Source organism: Bombus terrestris, chromosome 3 (assembly GCF_910591885.1).
Source record: "Bombus terrestris chromosome 3, iyBomTerr1.2, whole genome shotgun sequence".
NCBI lineage: Eukaryota > Metazoa > Arthropoda > Insecta > Hymenoptera > Apidae > Bombus > Bombus terrestris.
In genome coordinates, this window is record NC_063271.1 from 509,264 (window position 1) to 524,301 (window position 15,038).

General features: G+C 47.4%; 1 protein-coding gene across 2 annotated transcripts in view; it reads right to left on the minus strand.

Annotated features, from left to right (window-relative positions):
* Nucleotides 1-15,038, minus strand: part of LOC100645932 (neurogenic locus Notch protein) — a 179,595-nt gene that overhangs the window by 85,416 nt on the left and 79,141 nt on the right. The window contains exons 1-2 of one of the 2 annotated variants that reach the window (XM_048404312.1): nt 11,681-13,309; nt 10,120-10,253 (exon numbers count right to left, since the gene is read on the minus strand). In XM_048404312.1, the coding sequence (XP_048260269.1) occupies nt 10,120-10,253; nt 11,681-11,730 (184 nt within the window). In that variant the 5' untranslated portion in view covers nt 11,731-13,309. Of the gene's footprint in view, nt 1-10,119; nt 10,254-11,680; nt 13,310-15,038 lie in introns of those variants that run through there. The other variant, XM_048404311.1, reaches the window with a different exon arrangement.

Below are 15,038 nucleotides of genomic sequence, written 5' to 3' on the forward strand. Positions count from 1 at the left end.
GAGTTATATACGTACTTTGAGATCGAACGGAATAACGCGAATTTGTAACGAGCTGAGAATCGCAATCAAGAAGAATTACGATTCCTCCGGTCCTTCCGGTAGACACGCGTGCGAATGGATCGCGTGTCTCAGCCACGAGGATTTGTTAAACCGTGCCAGAGAGTCTTGTTGCTCGGGAAGAACCGGCGTGATTAACAGTCGCGGCTGCTATAACGTGCTATCGCTGCCGTTCGATTTAGTCGCGGTTAGCCGTTTTCCGGAATCCCGGAGAATTCCTGCTTTCGAACATTGGCTGATAATGCGACGGATAAGAATGTTGTCTAACTCACGTGCGATTTCTCCTATCGGGAAGAGATATAATACTACTAGTCTTGGCCAGCCTTGGCGGTTCGAGAATCTCTCTCATTTCGAATCCCTGTTCTTATACGTCGTTAATCACGACATATCGTATTATATATGATTTATTTTTGTCCGAGAAATTACCGAACACGCTCGAGAAAGAAAATCTTTTCGTTCTTTCTCGTTTGATCTCGATTCGTAGGATTTCATTAAGGAGATACGGAGCAACATTTTAAAACTGGCAACTTTCCGAAATCCAATACACTTTCAAATCATAAACATAAGCAAGTAGTCGATATTATCGGTATTTATCAACGTTTTTAGAAACGCGATTCGCGTTAAAAAAATGCACGATTGTTGAAAAGTACTGTAAAAAAAAAAAAAAAAAAAAAAGAAAAAATAGAAAAAGGCCAGCTCGTCCCACGTTGTCCGGACGATTTTAAAGCGATCGCTCGAAATTAACATGCGAAATACTCTCGCTGTGAACGAAAGACTATTCGTAAATAAAAAGTGGTCGAACAAACTACCGGTAATTAAACTTTCTTTAACCAATTAATTTGCCGGTGACTGGACCACGTATGGTTCGAAGAGCGAAAAAAGAGAGGAGCGCGGAAGGCGGTCACGTTTGAAGGACGATATCGAAACGGCGGATCGTTCGAGATACGTTCGTGCACGTTGCACATGTTCCTCTCTAATCTTTGGGACTCGCGACTTCCTCGGGCTGTCTCTCCACGCTCGGGGATCCACCGGAGAGAACCTTGGATTTCTCCTCCTTCTGCTTTTTTCTTGCTTGTACTCTCTTACTATCCAGCTAACGACCGCTATCTCAGGCATCGCGAAATAATGAAATTACGCGAAAAAGGAAGGGCTACGGCTGGCCACGTCGGACCACGCTCGAGAGCTTTTTTGTCAGTGCTGGCGGATGTTAACGACGCCGTGTTCATAGAAATAGATCCAGCACGAGGTGGTTTCGCTCGAGGAGCAAACGCGTGTTCCTCGCATAGTATCCTGCAGGTAATATAATTCGCTATCTGGAGCTAATCTTCGAGACCGTAAATATTCCAGCGTAATAACGTTCCGTATAAAAATGTCGAAATAGAGTGGAGGCAGTAATGACAATAAAATAAAAAAGATACGCAAGTACGTTCGAAATATCAAGAGAAAATTGCAGGTAGAAGAGATTCGTTTAATCGTAGTTACCTGTTTCCAGTAACTGGAATCCGTGACACTTAGGAAACCGACGTCTCTTCTCATCAGAAATTTCATCGTTTCGCACGTCCGCGTTATTTCAAAGTTTTATCGAGAATCACAATGTCGCGGCCTACCGAGGTAGAAACGAATTTTTGCACGTCCGTTCTAACGTAGCAGAGACAGAGCGAGGAATATTTTTTTCGAGGAACCGTGGTCGCGATGAGAATTATCGCATTCCACGATGACGAGACCGATAATCGCGGCAAGGAAAGGAGAAACGAGGTAACGACAACGGCCGGGACTGCTCGAAAGTTACCTGGAGTCGCTGTTTCCAGCATAGCATAATTTCTGAGAGCGGAAGGAGAAGAAAGATGGTGGACGTTGCGATACGGGACCTAATGGCGAGCCGAGTCTTTTCACCGAGCCACGAACGCGCGCTTCGATATATCACAGTGGCCTGTAAAACAGAGAACAGCGCTTCCCTTTGTAGAGGGTTTATGATCCTTTTACGATTAATACAACCGACAGAGTCCACGCGGCAACGGAAACGATCCCTCGTTTCGCCACGGCGCGATCTTTCTTCGAAGCGGGATAGTAGCCGAATGCTCGCTAATTAGGGGCAATACGCGCGAATAAAGCGCCGCGGTAAGTCTCACAGGAACCGATTTTCCTTCGACTAACGTTAATTTTTTACGATTAGCGATCGAAATTTAAGCCTGACGGCGGTACGATTCTTCGACCCAGCGTCGATCGGTAATATCGATGCTTCGCGAACGATATTATTCCATAGTACGTTCGAATAGGTAGAAGAGATTTTCCAAATTTACAGAGTAAAAGTTGGGACTGAAGGACGAAACGCGTACATGCGCCACCTTTATGGGAACACGCAGGCACCCGGAGGCAAAGGTCGAGCGACTTTTACGGGGATGACCTCGCGGAAACAACGCTCTGTAACACTTGCCTACGTGTCGTCACGAGCCAGCTCGACTTTTACGCGCGTACACGTTTCTTCCTTGCCCCGTGTAAAAGATACGCGTGTATCTCGTGTATATTGCGCATGCATGTTCCGAAATGGAGGAACAAGAGTAGCTTGTTTGAAGCTCGAAAGGCCAGCCATTTCTTCCTCCTTCGTTTCCGCTTCTTCTTAACTTTGCGGTGGATGATCGTAATAGGGAAAGCAAGTTTTTCATTTCGAAGATGTTTGTTCGAGTAAGAAAGTACGCGGCAAGATAAAAGGCTCGACGAGAACCGACGGATACGTACTCGAATCGTTTGTCCTTACCGAACTTGAAGTATATCGAGCGATGTACCTTGCGACGAGACACAGTAGCCAGTTAGTAGTTAATCGCCATTCGCATTAACGAATGACTGGTACGCGAGCGACGCGTGGATAATCGCCACAGCCCCGTGTGCCATCAGCGATGTTCGGTGCGTTAATGTTTACGGCCTAGTCGAGAAAATTGCGTTCGCGCCATTTGCATATCTCGAACCCGGAAGGAAAGCGGCGGCTCGTTTCGCCCAGCCCCCTATCGAAAATAATTACAAACGGTATGCGCATAACTGGTTCTCGACAATGTCGATGACCCTCGACCCTCGATAAACGTACCATTTTTACCACTTCATTCTGAGAGAAAAGAAGAAAAAAAAGTACTATCGAAATTCAGACGATTTCATCCATCATCGATTTAAATCTGGGAGATAATCGAACTATCCGACCGACTCATCGTCCAGGGCCAGCAAGAAAGACACGTGGAAGGGCGAACGTATAGAAATGATCGGGGTAGCGATCAAAGGTGCGTGGCTCCGGTACGTGAGCGCATCTACGTAACTATATTTAATAAGGGACCGGATAGAGCACACGAGGGGTGGGGAAGAAAGAGAGAGAGAGAGAGAGAGAGAGAGAGAGAGAGAGGGAAAGAAGAATCGAGCAGAACCTGATATGGTAATGGTAAAATATGAAGAGTACGAGAGGGCTGGCGAGTTCGTAGATGGTATCGAAAGCGAGGAATAACAACCGATGGAAAAAGAGCAGACCGAGAAAAAGGAGGAGGTTACGAAGATATAGAAGAAGAAGAAGAAGAAGAAGAAGAAGAAGAAAAAGAAGAGGAAGACGAAAAGGCAGAGAGGAAGAGGGCGAAAAAGAAGAACAAGATACTGGCGTACCGCGTTGCGGCTTTACGAGCAAGTCAATGACTCTGTACGATCTTCGTGGGCCCCTGGAACGACTTTCAGCAGGCCGCTAAAGCAAACGCGGTCTCCTTCTACGGGGTGTGGTCCCCTTTCTATGCAGATCGTCCCCCTCCCCTTCTGCCTAGCACCCCCACTGTATCGATCGGGCCCATTGTTTCGCCGGAGGAATTCTTCGCATCTGCTTGATTCGACCAAATGTTTCATCACTGCCCGGCGAATCGTCGTGCTCGAGGTCGATCGAAAGAACTCTCTTACGATTTGCATAAACCTATCCTAAACTCTTCTCCGACTAGCTGGAAAAGCTTTTGCGCTTTAGTTTTCCGATTCTAATCGATTCTCTATCGCAAAGTACGTTGCTCTCGAATTACTACGAACCCTGCATACGTTTCTGATCATCTCCTTCGTAACGTGGCGCGCTAATCGAACTAAACTAAAACAGCGAATTAGGATTTCGAAAAGATGCTGTATCTACGATGAGCGGAGTTTCGAACGCGTGCAATTCCACGATCCGTCTTCGATGAACGTTTCTCGACTAGCTCGCGACAAATTAGCCACAAGTCCCGTGCCAATCGGTACAACGCATCGACGCATCGACGCATCGACGCATCGACGCATCGACGCATCGACGCATCGACGCAGCAAGCAATCGCTCTTGTCGGTTTATTTTTCGAAACGCGTCGCCTCTATCGTCGGTCCGGATCGAATCGAAGCCGCTCTCGGCTCGTCCGCCGTTCGAATACGCATGCAAATACGTCATGTCTGTCGCCGATCGTTATTGAGATTCAACGGACGCATTAAATTAATCCAGATTTATATCCCCGAGCTCTTGCTCACGCACAGAAGAACACACGGAAAAAGCGAACGCGTGAGGCGCGGTCGATTCTCGACCGACTGCTAGCCGTGGCTACTCCATCGCGTCGAGAGAGCTCGGTTTACACCGCGTGGGTGTGGATTTATCATTCCTTTCTCCTGGAGAGAGATATCCGAACAAAAGGGACCACGATACCTCTCCCCTCCCCCCGGCGCGAAGGAGGGGCCAGAGTCTTCCGAGAGTTGCGAGAGACCCCGGTCGAGTGGCACTCGTGGATATGGCCCTGTCACGACTCACCTTCCCCGACATAATGGAGCCGCTTATGCCTTACGAGCAGGCTGCACAACCCTGCGTTATGCGTCGCTCGCCCCGATTCTCGCCTAGTTCCCCGGAGAACGCTCGCCTCGCAACCCCCGAACTCGAATCGAAAGGGTTCGTAGTTGCATCTGTGCGATTCGTACGAATCGTGAGAAAATCAGTTTTGTCGGAACTCGTCGCGAAACACGCCGTAGGTCGTTCGATCGAACGCTAACGTCACCAGCCCACGAGTATCTTTCGACGGGATAGCGGACATTGAAATTTTGCGAACGATGATCGAAAGAAAGGAATTTTCTACGTTAAATCTGTCCTTCGATTCAACATACCGATCGTAAATGACCATAGGCGATGGAAAACTAGCGATAACGGTTTCTTTATTTTTATTAATCGTCTAATATCGTCGAAAGTCGGAACAAGTTTCGTTTTGTTTCAAAATATACAGACTCGTTGTCCGAAAAGGATAGAAGCGTTTTCGGCTAACGAGCGAAAAATAGATTCTTTTACGTTTCGAGGAAAGCAGATTCGATTATTCTTTGCGAGTAACCGATTTAACAAGTAGGTAGAGGATGGATCGAGTTTATACGGAGGCATCGCCGTAGAACCGTAGACCGCAGAGCGGAGAAGTACGGGATACGGATTACTCGGAAATTTGATACGATCCTCCGGGAAATAGTTCTATTACGTTGAGAAAGTCGGGGCACGGAGGACTCGAATAACAAACACGAGACTTTTAGTTGGTAGCCCTAGCTTGTCTAGTTCCGTGGCTCGGACTCATTTATCGTGCCCACGCCAGCTTTTATGAGAACGAAATGCCACCGGTATACCGATATCCTCTCGGTTGCAACCAACCACGGACAACAACGACCGGTATCTGTCACTGTCGCGAATCACCGCGAATCACCGCGAATCACCGCGAATCACCGCCAGTGAACCGGGAGACGATACGCGTACCTCGGAAGCTCTTTTCTTCTATCGCCTCGCATCGTTTTATTCGTTTTTTACAGCAATACAGGCAGGAGAAAAAATGTCTTGCTTACTCACAAATCGATTAATAAAGAAAATTAGCTGAAATCACGACTCTGCGACTCTTGTTCGCGATATGTAACGAGATATGTAATGAGATAACGTTAAAATTATCGTCAATCCTATTAAACCATCCAGGCTTTATCCGCCAGTTTTAAGGAAGAAGACGTCGAAGCAGCGAACGTTGTCTTGCGAACGAAGAGACAGAACCAACAGAGTCCGAGATCTCCGTTCAGATAATCAAGTATCCTCGACCACTTTCGTCAACCGATGTTCGAATCGCACCTTCCAGCAGTTGCTGAAAGGGCTGAAATTTGGTTTCGGCACAGCGGCAAACTTACGCCGCTCCCCGTGTTTTCCGATAGAACTCGGAGCCTACTTCCAAGGAAGAACGAGTTTCCGATCGAAAGGCTGCGTAAGCAGCGAGTAACGAAGAACGAGCGAACGAGCCAAAAGAGCAAAGTGTCGATAACGGAGCGAACAACGAGTTAGACGTTGTTGACAACGTACGAGAACGACTGGTACAACGCGAGGACACGCCGTAAGCAACGTCGTACGCCCATGCTTCGTGTCCAGATGGTCCTGGCTATAAACTGTTCGACGCGGCGAGACGAGACGAGACGAGACGAGGCGAGGCGGGACCGAGAGCGAAAGATTTCGAACCGCGACAGAGATGCACGGTTTTATTAATTAAAACACGTCGAGACGGAGACTGCTCCACGAGAACAATGTAACGCGAAGGTGCCGATAAATCACGAACCTTCCCGTCGATCGGCGAAAGAAAACACGAAAGAAGAGACGAATTATCGTCGCGTAGGCCGCAGGGAGGATACACCTCGGTGATAAAACTCGTGTACCGTTGCGAAGATAGCGATGAATATTTCGCGTCAGCCATCTCCGCGTTTATCCAAACGCGGTCGTATGTCTGTCTTTCCGTTAGCTCGTGTATTTCCGCTTGTGCATTTACCTAAGTGTGCGGTTTCTTCGTTCGTGGAATTTCGGATTTTTGAGAGATTAACGAGCACCTTTGATGTCTAGCACCGTAAAACCGAAATCTCGCGTGCAGCTACGTGTCGCTGTGACAATGGTAAGCAGATATTTAGGTATTAGGTATTTAGGTATAAAATCGCAAAATATCCTAAAATAACTAGGTTGGCTACCGCTACCGTAAAACAGAAGTAAACACGCGTATGAATAATTAACAACTAAATAAGGTAGAGAAACGTAGAGAAACGGCCACGTTATCGATAAGAGGAAAGAATATAGCGTACTGCGTGACCCTGATCTATTTCGTTGGCAAGCCCTACACGCAACGCTACGGTCGCACGCGTAAAAGCGACTTGCGTAACAACAGCATCCGAGCAAGGGATCCAGAATGGCGAAAGCACCTCGTGTCCCCAACTCGCGCCACTCTTCCGTTCCTACAACCCCAGCGTTCCCCATCGCGTTCACGCAGGGTACGCACTTTATGCTCGTGCGTTGGCATAAATCAGCTGGAACGCGTATAACTGTCCAGCAAGTTCTTCCTCCACTCGTTTCGCCACTCGGCCAAGCCTCCACGCGCTCGCATGAATCGCGTTCTCGCGTTTTCCGTGACAAGAGTCGCGCCTCTGCGTGACCATGTACTACGCGATCTTCGGACACCATCCAACGTCGCGCGGCTTCGTCGAATTCCGTACACAGATTCGAGAGGGTGAAGACGCACGATGACTCGCTGCAAGCACCGTTTCTTCTATCGTTTCCTGCAGATACAACTGTATAAAGCCGCGGAATTTGCGCTCGCAGATACGCGGAGGGGAAAAGCGAGTTAACCGCCGGGGCACACGATATCGCGATCGAGGAAGGTGGGAACGTAGTACCGTCTCTTTGGTTGTGGTTTCGTTGGTCGCGTCGATGCGATTAACGACTTTTCCATTTAGAGGACAACACGAAAAACAGAAGCACGTTGGTCGTAGATAGCCAGAGAAAACGAGCGAGTCTCCTTTTACTCGCTATCTCGGCCAAACGGACGATTGATCTATGGGCGTGCGGTTAATCGTTTAACCGGCGCCCGATAGAGCGGTTTCTAATTAGCGGAATGGAATGGAGAAGGCGTGATCGGATCGTCGACCAGGAAAATCTGCAGCCGGTCGAGGTCGTTCTCGATGCGCTTGCACAAGACAGAAAACGTACCGATACGATAACGGAGGAAAAACGAAAAGAGAGAGAGAGAGAGAGAGAGAGAGAGAGAGAGAGAGAGAGAGAAGAACAGGTACGGAACAGGCGAAAGAGGAAGGTGACTTCTGCGCGGCACGAAACGAAGAAGAAACGCTGCGGATGAAGAAGCGGAGAAAGCGGAATGCTACAAATTGAACCATTACGACTACCTAATACCTATGCGACCGAATCGTCGAAGAGAAGCCAATCCCAAGAGTTGCAGTCCCGTAGCAAAAGGAATGGTTATGGAATCTCGTTCTTTGCGAATGCCTGGAGCGGCTACTCTTTCGCGAAAAGCAAGCGTCTGGCAAAAACGCTGCAACTGGCCCGTCCAACGAACGTCCGAGTTGGCAAAGCTTCACGGTAAAGAAGCAAACGGAGGGGCAGCGGCAAAAGTAGAGGGACGAGAAGGAAAGAAAGCACGATTCGCGGATGGAAGAAATTGGAGAACACGTAAGGTCGATGCAAATTGAACCGTTACAACCAACTACACGGGCAAATTATTTCGAACGCGCCTGCTCTAGAGAGAGAGGTTACAAGCTTGTCGTAAATATGTATGTATCTCTGGAGAGCCGGGCATCGTCTACGGTTATTTTCTTCCTCGTACGAAAGGCAGGAAGAAAGCAGCGGCGTAACGAAAATCTTTGGGTTTAGGTTAACTTGGAACGTAGAGGAATCGACGAACAAACTCGCCAACGACGACCAAAGGAAGGAAACTCAAAGATTCCTCGTAACATCGAGGATATATGCCTATCAACGACCATTTGGAGTACGCGATCCGAACACGCTTCTTACGAGTTTCGATTTCCGCTGCTTATTCGAGCTTCGTGCACTCTGGAAGCGTGCAACCTATCTAAAAGAAATTGTGGCGGCGTGGTTTAGCTAAACGAGGATCACCGGTCGGTCGAAGGGTAAATCTAAAACTCGTAAATGGCGACCGAGACGCGACACGGTGCGACGTAAAATTCAGGAAGCGCGAGACCAAGTGGCATTTCGATACCTATATAGGTCGTTGTATCGCGCAACCAGTCCGATACGATAAAGCGAGAAAACGTGGTAGCAATGTCGGCGAAGCGACGGAAACTCATCGGTGAGAGCAGAAGCAGCAAGGTGGAACAGGCCGGGCGCTTCTTTAACGGGAAAAGGCGCGCGCGACCGAAAGCAAAGTAGCGTAAAAGAGGATGGAGGGACGTGGCCGTAGAACGTAGAAGGTGGGGTCGGTCGCCATGGTTGTGGTCCGCCTGGGAACGACAGGACCACGCATTGTGATCCGGCCGGCGAGAAGGCCACGCTAGGCTGACCCTAACTTTACATTAACCATCTACCGTACGTGTATGTGGTACGCGCATAAATGCTCACCATCCCCTGGCTCGAGTCGTACCTGTTGCACCGGCTAATCATTGCCTCACGGACGCGTTCTTTTATCTTCCTTTTCTCCCTCTTCTTCCCTAACCCTGCTGTTCGTTCGTCCGGCCATGGGACAAGGTTGCGCAACGGGCCGCCTTTGCGAGACACTGTCTTGCCGTTGCGTCGTAAACAGAGTGGAACGTGGCCTTTTCGAAGAGCGGCAACGTTCGTGCGCATGCCGAAATTCCGAATCGCCCTCGCAAAGCGATCGACGTACAGCGACCCGATGCGCTTTGTTTCTTTTCGTTCGTTCTTTTCGATTCGCGAGAGAGCCGCGAAGAAACGGCCCCGAGTATCGCGAGGTCGACTTCAGGGGAGCAAGACGATTTATCGAAATTTCGAGCACTGCCTTGCTTTTTACTCAAATCGAAGTAGAAAGAGAGAATAAAAGCGATAGGAAGCAAAAAATAGTCAGCGATTTTCCACTCTATCGAAATTGAAAGGTAATACGAATTGGAAGATTCTTTTCACGCGTTTAGAAATAATATTCCAAATCCGTCCACTTTAAACCAATTAAGTCGTAAATTCTTTAACCCAATCTACGTACCTTTAACCATTCGGAACAATCGGTGTGCTTTGATTACATATAGTCGAGAATCAGCCTGGTAGCAAGTAATTGAAACAGAAACAATTTGAAAACTCACCCTCGGGACAGATGCACTGGTAATCCAAACCGTCGATCTGATGACACGTGCCTCCATTTTTGCACGGCGATGGGTCGCAGGGAATATACTCGTTCTCGCAATTTTGGCCAGTATATCCGCTCGAGCACATGCATCTGCAAATGAAACGCGACTCGTTAAAATCGTTCGTCTTCCAAGTGTTCCACGAGAACGAGGCTGATTGTTCGATAAAACGGCGATTGGCCGAGGTGATAAATTATCAGTTAATGCTCGCTCGATCAACTCCTGCAGCGTTAATTACACTCTGTGTGTGTGTGTGTGTGTGTGTGTGTGTGTGTGTTGGACGAGCTTCTCGTTAAGAAGAGAAAGAGAGAGAGAGAGAGCAAGACTTGTTTACATAGTTGTATCAAATGTAAAATCGGGTGTTTAAGATTCTCAAAAATACCGCAGATACTTTCGTTATATGCGGCTTATATTTTGTTGCATTTTACCAACTATAAAGAAACGTCTCTTCTTACGTAAAGTTGCGAATCGTGCCAATACGTATATACGTGATATACGTCGCAACACATTTATTATTTATATCGTCTGCACCGGTGCAACCAATAAATACGATGCAACGAATATTTCTTGTTTCGTTCTCGTCTCGTAGCTTGTCTCGTAGCTTGTCTCGTCGAGAACGACTCGAAGATTCCGGTAGTAAATATCTTACAGAATTGTTTCGATCGCTGTCTATCGAAGCAGAAACGTTTTTGCTTATCCGTCTAATAAGAGTCGATATCATTGACTTTCGAAGAACAGGATTTATTAACCTCACGATTCCCCTACGATCTTAAAAGTGTTCGATACGATAAAGTTTTCACATTCTCAGCCATGTACGTCCTAACTAAAGTACCATTTACTGAAATGCGCATACTTGAGTAGAAGAGCAGAGAAAAGTTACTTATACATGGACATATTGGTCAACGAATCGGAGGATTGTGTTAATAGGAGGACTAAGACAACGGATGTGAGAAAGTTTTATAGATTTGATAGGACTGACGTGTTATTTATACATATATATGTACATATGTTACCGTGGTAAAGATCAGAAAGGCGACATCGAACGATGTAAATATCGTAAACGTAACTAAAATATGTAAACATCGACGGACGTGTAACGGCTCTGACGATAGGCAACAGCGATACATTTGAAATGACACACACTCTCTCTCTCTCTCTCTGTAAGTACCGCCAACAATCGAAAACATGGTTTTAAGAAACATAAGAGGGATTCGTTTCGATCGATTTCTCACAGTTTTCCCGTTCATTTGCTCTCATCCGGTCATCCGGACGACAGAAGAGCAATAAACCGCGTTAATTATCGGGAGAATTGATACATATTTATAATACCGGTTCCGTCGTAGCGTCAACTTCTTACGCTGAACGCGGTACTTTTTATGCGCATATTTATACACATCTATCGGCAAAAACGTGTGAACTCGACGAATGATTGATACAGAAGGTGTTTGTGCGTGCGTGTGTATATGATTTACAGGTAAAACGTCGAGATCGTTGAGTTTAAAGGGACAACGAAACACACCTTGAGCCGGTAGCCAGCAGAAGAACGAAGAACACACGCGTAAGATACATTTTCGCACGAAATCGATAGCCCCGGGTCGCAGGACGGCGTTCTCCTCATATTTTGACGAAGATTCGTCGGGTGTTCACTTCATTTTTAAGGCTCACCATCGTTAAAACAGCTACTTTCTTTTCATAAACAGCAGAATATCACTATAGAAATATAAACACATCCACCTGTACACCTTATACACTAACGGTCGCACGGTATCAAGCGCGATAATACCAAATAGCAAATAGCAAATAGCAAATACGAAATTCACAAGTTCACACGCCGCTGATTGCACTAGTTTCCTATCACAAACCGTATAGTCGTTGAGCGATAATTATCCAACCAAAGGAAACACAGTTTCTTCGGAAGACGTATACGAGGACAAAAATGACGATTTTTCCGCTACAAACGGATACGTAGCTTTTTTCAGCCAGTACGGTGGTTTATCATCGGCTGGATCCCGTTACGGGCATATGGCGTTCGGCTGTTCTCCTCGCTGCAACGCGTACACCACTTTTGATACTTTCATTTTTCCATTTCTTCTTCTTCGTCGCGTTTGCTATATAGCGCAGCGAGAGAAAAGTCGCAAGATCGGAAAAAGCGTAGAAAATTGGCCGAGTGGTCGCGTCGGCGCATAGCGTTTCACACGATCGCACGTGATTGTCCGACGACCAACGATCGGATACGATCCTGGGAAACTTGGGTTGGCGATACCGTGGATGACGCTACTGTATATTTTCCAACAGCTACTTTCGCCAACGACCGATAATCGAATAACTATGCGAGGTATATAACGATATGAACTGTACGCGAACGTTGAAAGTTTAGGACGGGGGTTAGGCGAAGGAACGAGAGATAGGAGAGCATGACGGTGGAACGGGGGTGCGCGTGTGTGCGTGGTGTATCTCGGCCGTTCCTCGTTTCAGAGAGAAACGTCGTGGCAGCCGCTGTTTTCTCACGCTCTTTCTCACGCGTCGTTTTTGGTCGCCGTGGCGCGTTTCGCTTCGAACGAAAGAATCGAAAGACAAACGAGGATGATTCGTTTCGAGCGACTACGCCGCGAGTGCTTTAAACGCCCTTAAATTCGCTCAAATTGCCTCTATCCTGTGTTACGTGTCGGTTCGCCGAGAAGCTGGCCATGACGGTTGAACGGAGGGGTACGTAGCGTTGCTAAATCTCGTCTCTCTCATCATCGTGCTTCCGTCAAGCTACTCGTTTTCCAGCGCATTTTTCCAACTGGCCGTTATCTCCTCTTTCACCTAACGAGCCACTTTTTCGCGTAACTTTCCACGAGACAATCTTGCACGACGATTTTACAGAGAACCGAATTCGCTAGCCAAATTTCGCGCAGGTTATCGAAACGCTACGCGCAACGGCTTTAGCGGGCTTTTTTCACTTTGAAAATCTCCCAGCCACCGAAGAAATATACAACGATACGAAATATCGCGACGCGTAAAAATCACAGTCGCTTACGAAACGCGATGTACTGTCAGGTCGCGTAGCCACTTGTTTTCGCGCGTATTTACCACAGTCACAGTTGGCGAACCGATTAGGTGAACTCGGCAGAGACACGCGTAAAACGTGTATCATCCGCAAACGGCTAGCGACAGACTAACCTTACTTTCCAGACTGGGCCGTTCAGAGGGCGCCACCGTCATCAGCGACCCTCTCTGCCCGCGGTGGCGACGCGACCGACCCCCCTCCCCCCTGCTGCAGCGACGCTGTCTGTCTTTTTCCAAAGTCCCCTCGGCTCGTTCCGTCATCCTTCGTTGGTCTTCGACTATGCAGCGTGTTATCCCACTTTTGCGCATGGCCGTCTCGCCGTCTGCTCCGATCTTCTCGCTTCGGCTACCACCTAGGACCCTGGGTCGTAGCAACGATGCGGAATCGTTGCACGCATGAATGCATCTCACCTCCTCTCTCTTCCACTCCCTCCTACCCTCCTTCATCCTCGATAGTGTGCAAGAATTTTGCTAATTCGATAGTTACACGATATTTCCCTCCGCGTATACGCCGAGACGTCGCGAAACCAAATTTGCCGCATGCTAATTATTTGCATTTTTTAGCATTTCTTTCAACGTTTCGTTCGTACCTCCTGATATACGCATCGATATATCGTATCAACTTTTGATTTTTACACTTACGATTGCGATTCTTGGTCGAATATTTGTTTTATTCGTTCGATCATGGAACGGTTAATTTCATCGCTCTTGTATTCGTGTAAATTTACACGACGCTCGAAAAATCCGCCCGTATGAATCTTTGATCCGCCCGTATGAATATTTATGCGCCGCGCCGGTCGAGCAAACAGACTATAGGCAAAAGCGTGCCGGAGGCGCAAAAATTCCGATTAAATCTTGTTGACCGGCACACCGCTTAACAGCATCTCCGGTGCCGGAGTCGAAGGTAGCCAATCGAAAAATTTCATTTCCACTTGTTTACGCGCATTGTTCGAACCCAATGGATTACACGCACCGTGCAAATCAGACAACAAGGTTTTCAAGGGCTTTCATATTTCTCCTAACAATCCTCCATTGTCCTCTTTCTCTCTCTATATATAATATAATATCTGTATCTATCTATAATACCGAATACTCGAGCGAGAGCGTGAAATTGTCTCCACTTACTGTATGGAAAATAGCATCGGCGGACCAAGTACTAGGCGTCTAGCTGATATCGGAATAAATGGCACAGTCGCTGCTCGGAATATTTCGATCGAACGTTAGCAGAGAGCTTATGAAACCCGGTTTTGCAACGTAATCGTAAAACTAAAGAATCTCCCAGCCAGATCGACGCGAAATATCGCAGCGGCAGCAAATATGACGAATACGAGCACGGTTTATGCGTTTCACACTGACGCGAAAAATTTCCGGCAACGCCGCAAATTTCTGATAATTTGTTCTCCGCAATGGGATTTTCTTTTCTTCTTCTTATATCAAATCGAATCACGACCGAATACGACAACTGCGTAATTATCTTTGATTCTTTAACAAATTTTATCGCTGTTTCTTAAAGATCGTTATCGTTATTCCAAAGAGCGAAGCAACGCGTTTGAATTTGTATTCGTTACGAAACACGCTTATACGTATTTCGAGCAGATCAGAGGCGAGGTAAACCCTTTGGATCCGAGGATTCGCGATCCTCGATCGAGAAGAACATAAACCATTTCCATATCGCGGTCGGTGCTATTGTTACGAATCCGATCGGTGTTCTCGATCGTTGTCCGTCGATTGTTCGATTCGGTAGGCATCGAGAAAAACGCGTAAAATGGTGCTGGTTGCCGACCGACCATTGGTCGAGCACGCAGTCGACGAATCGGTGAAGGGTT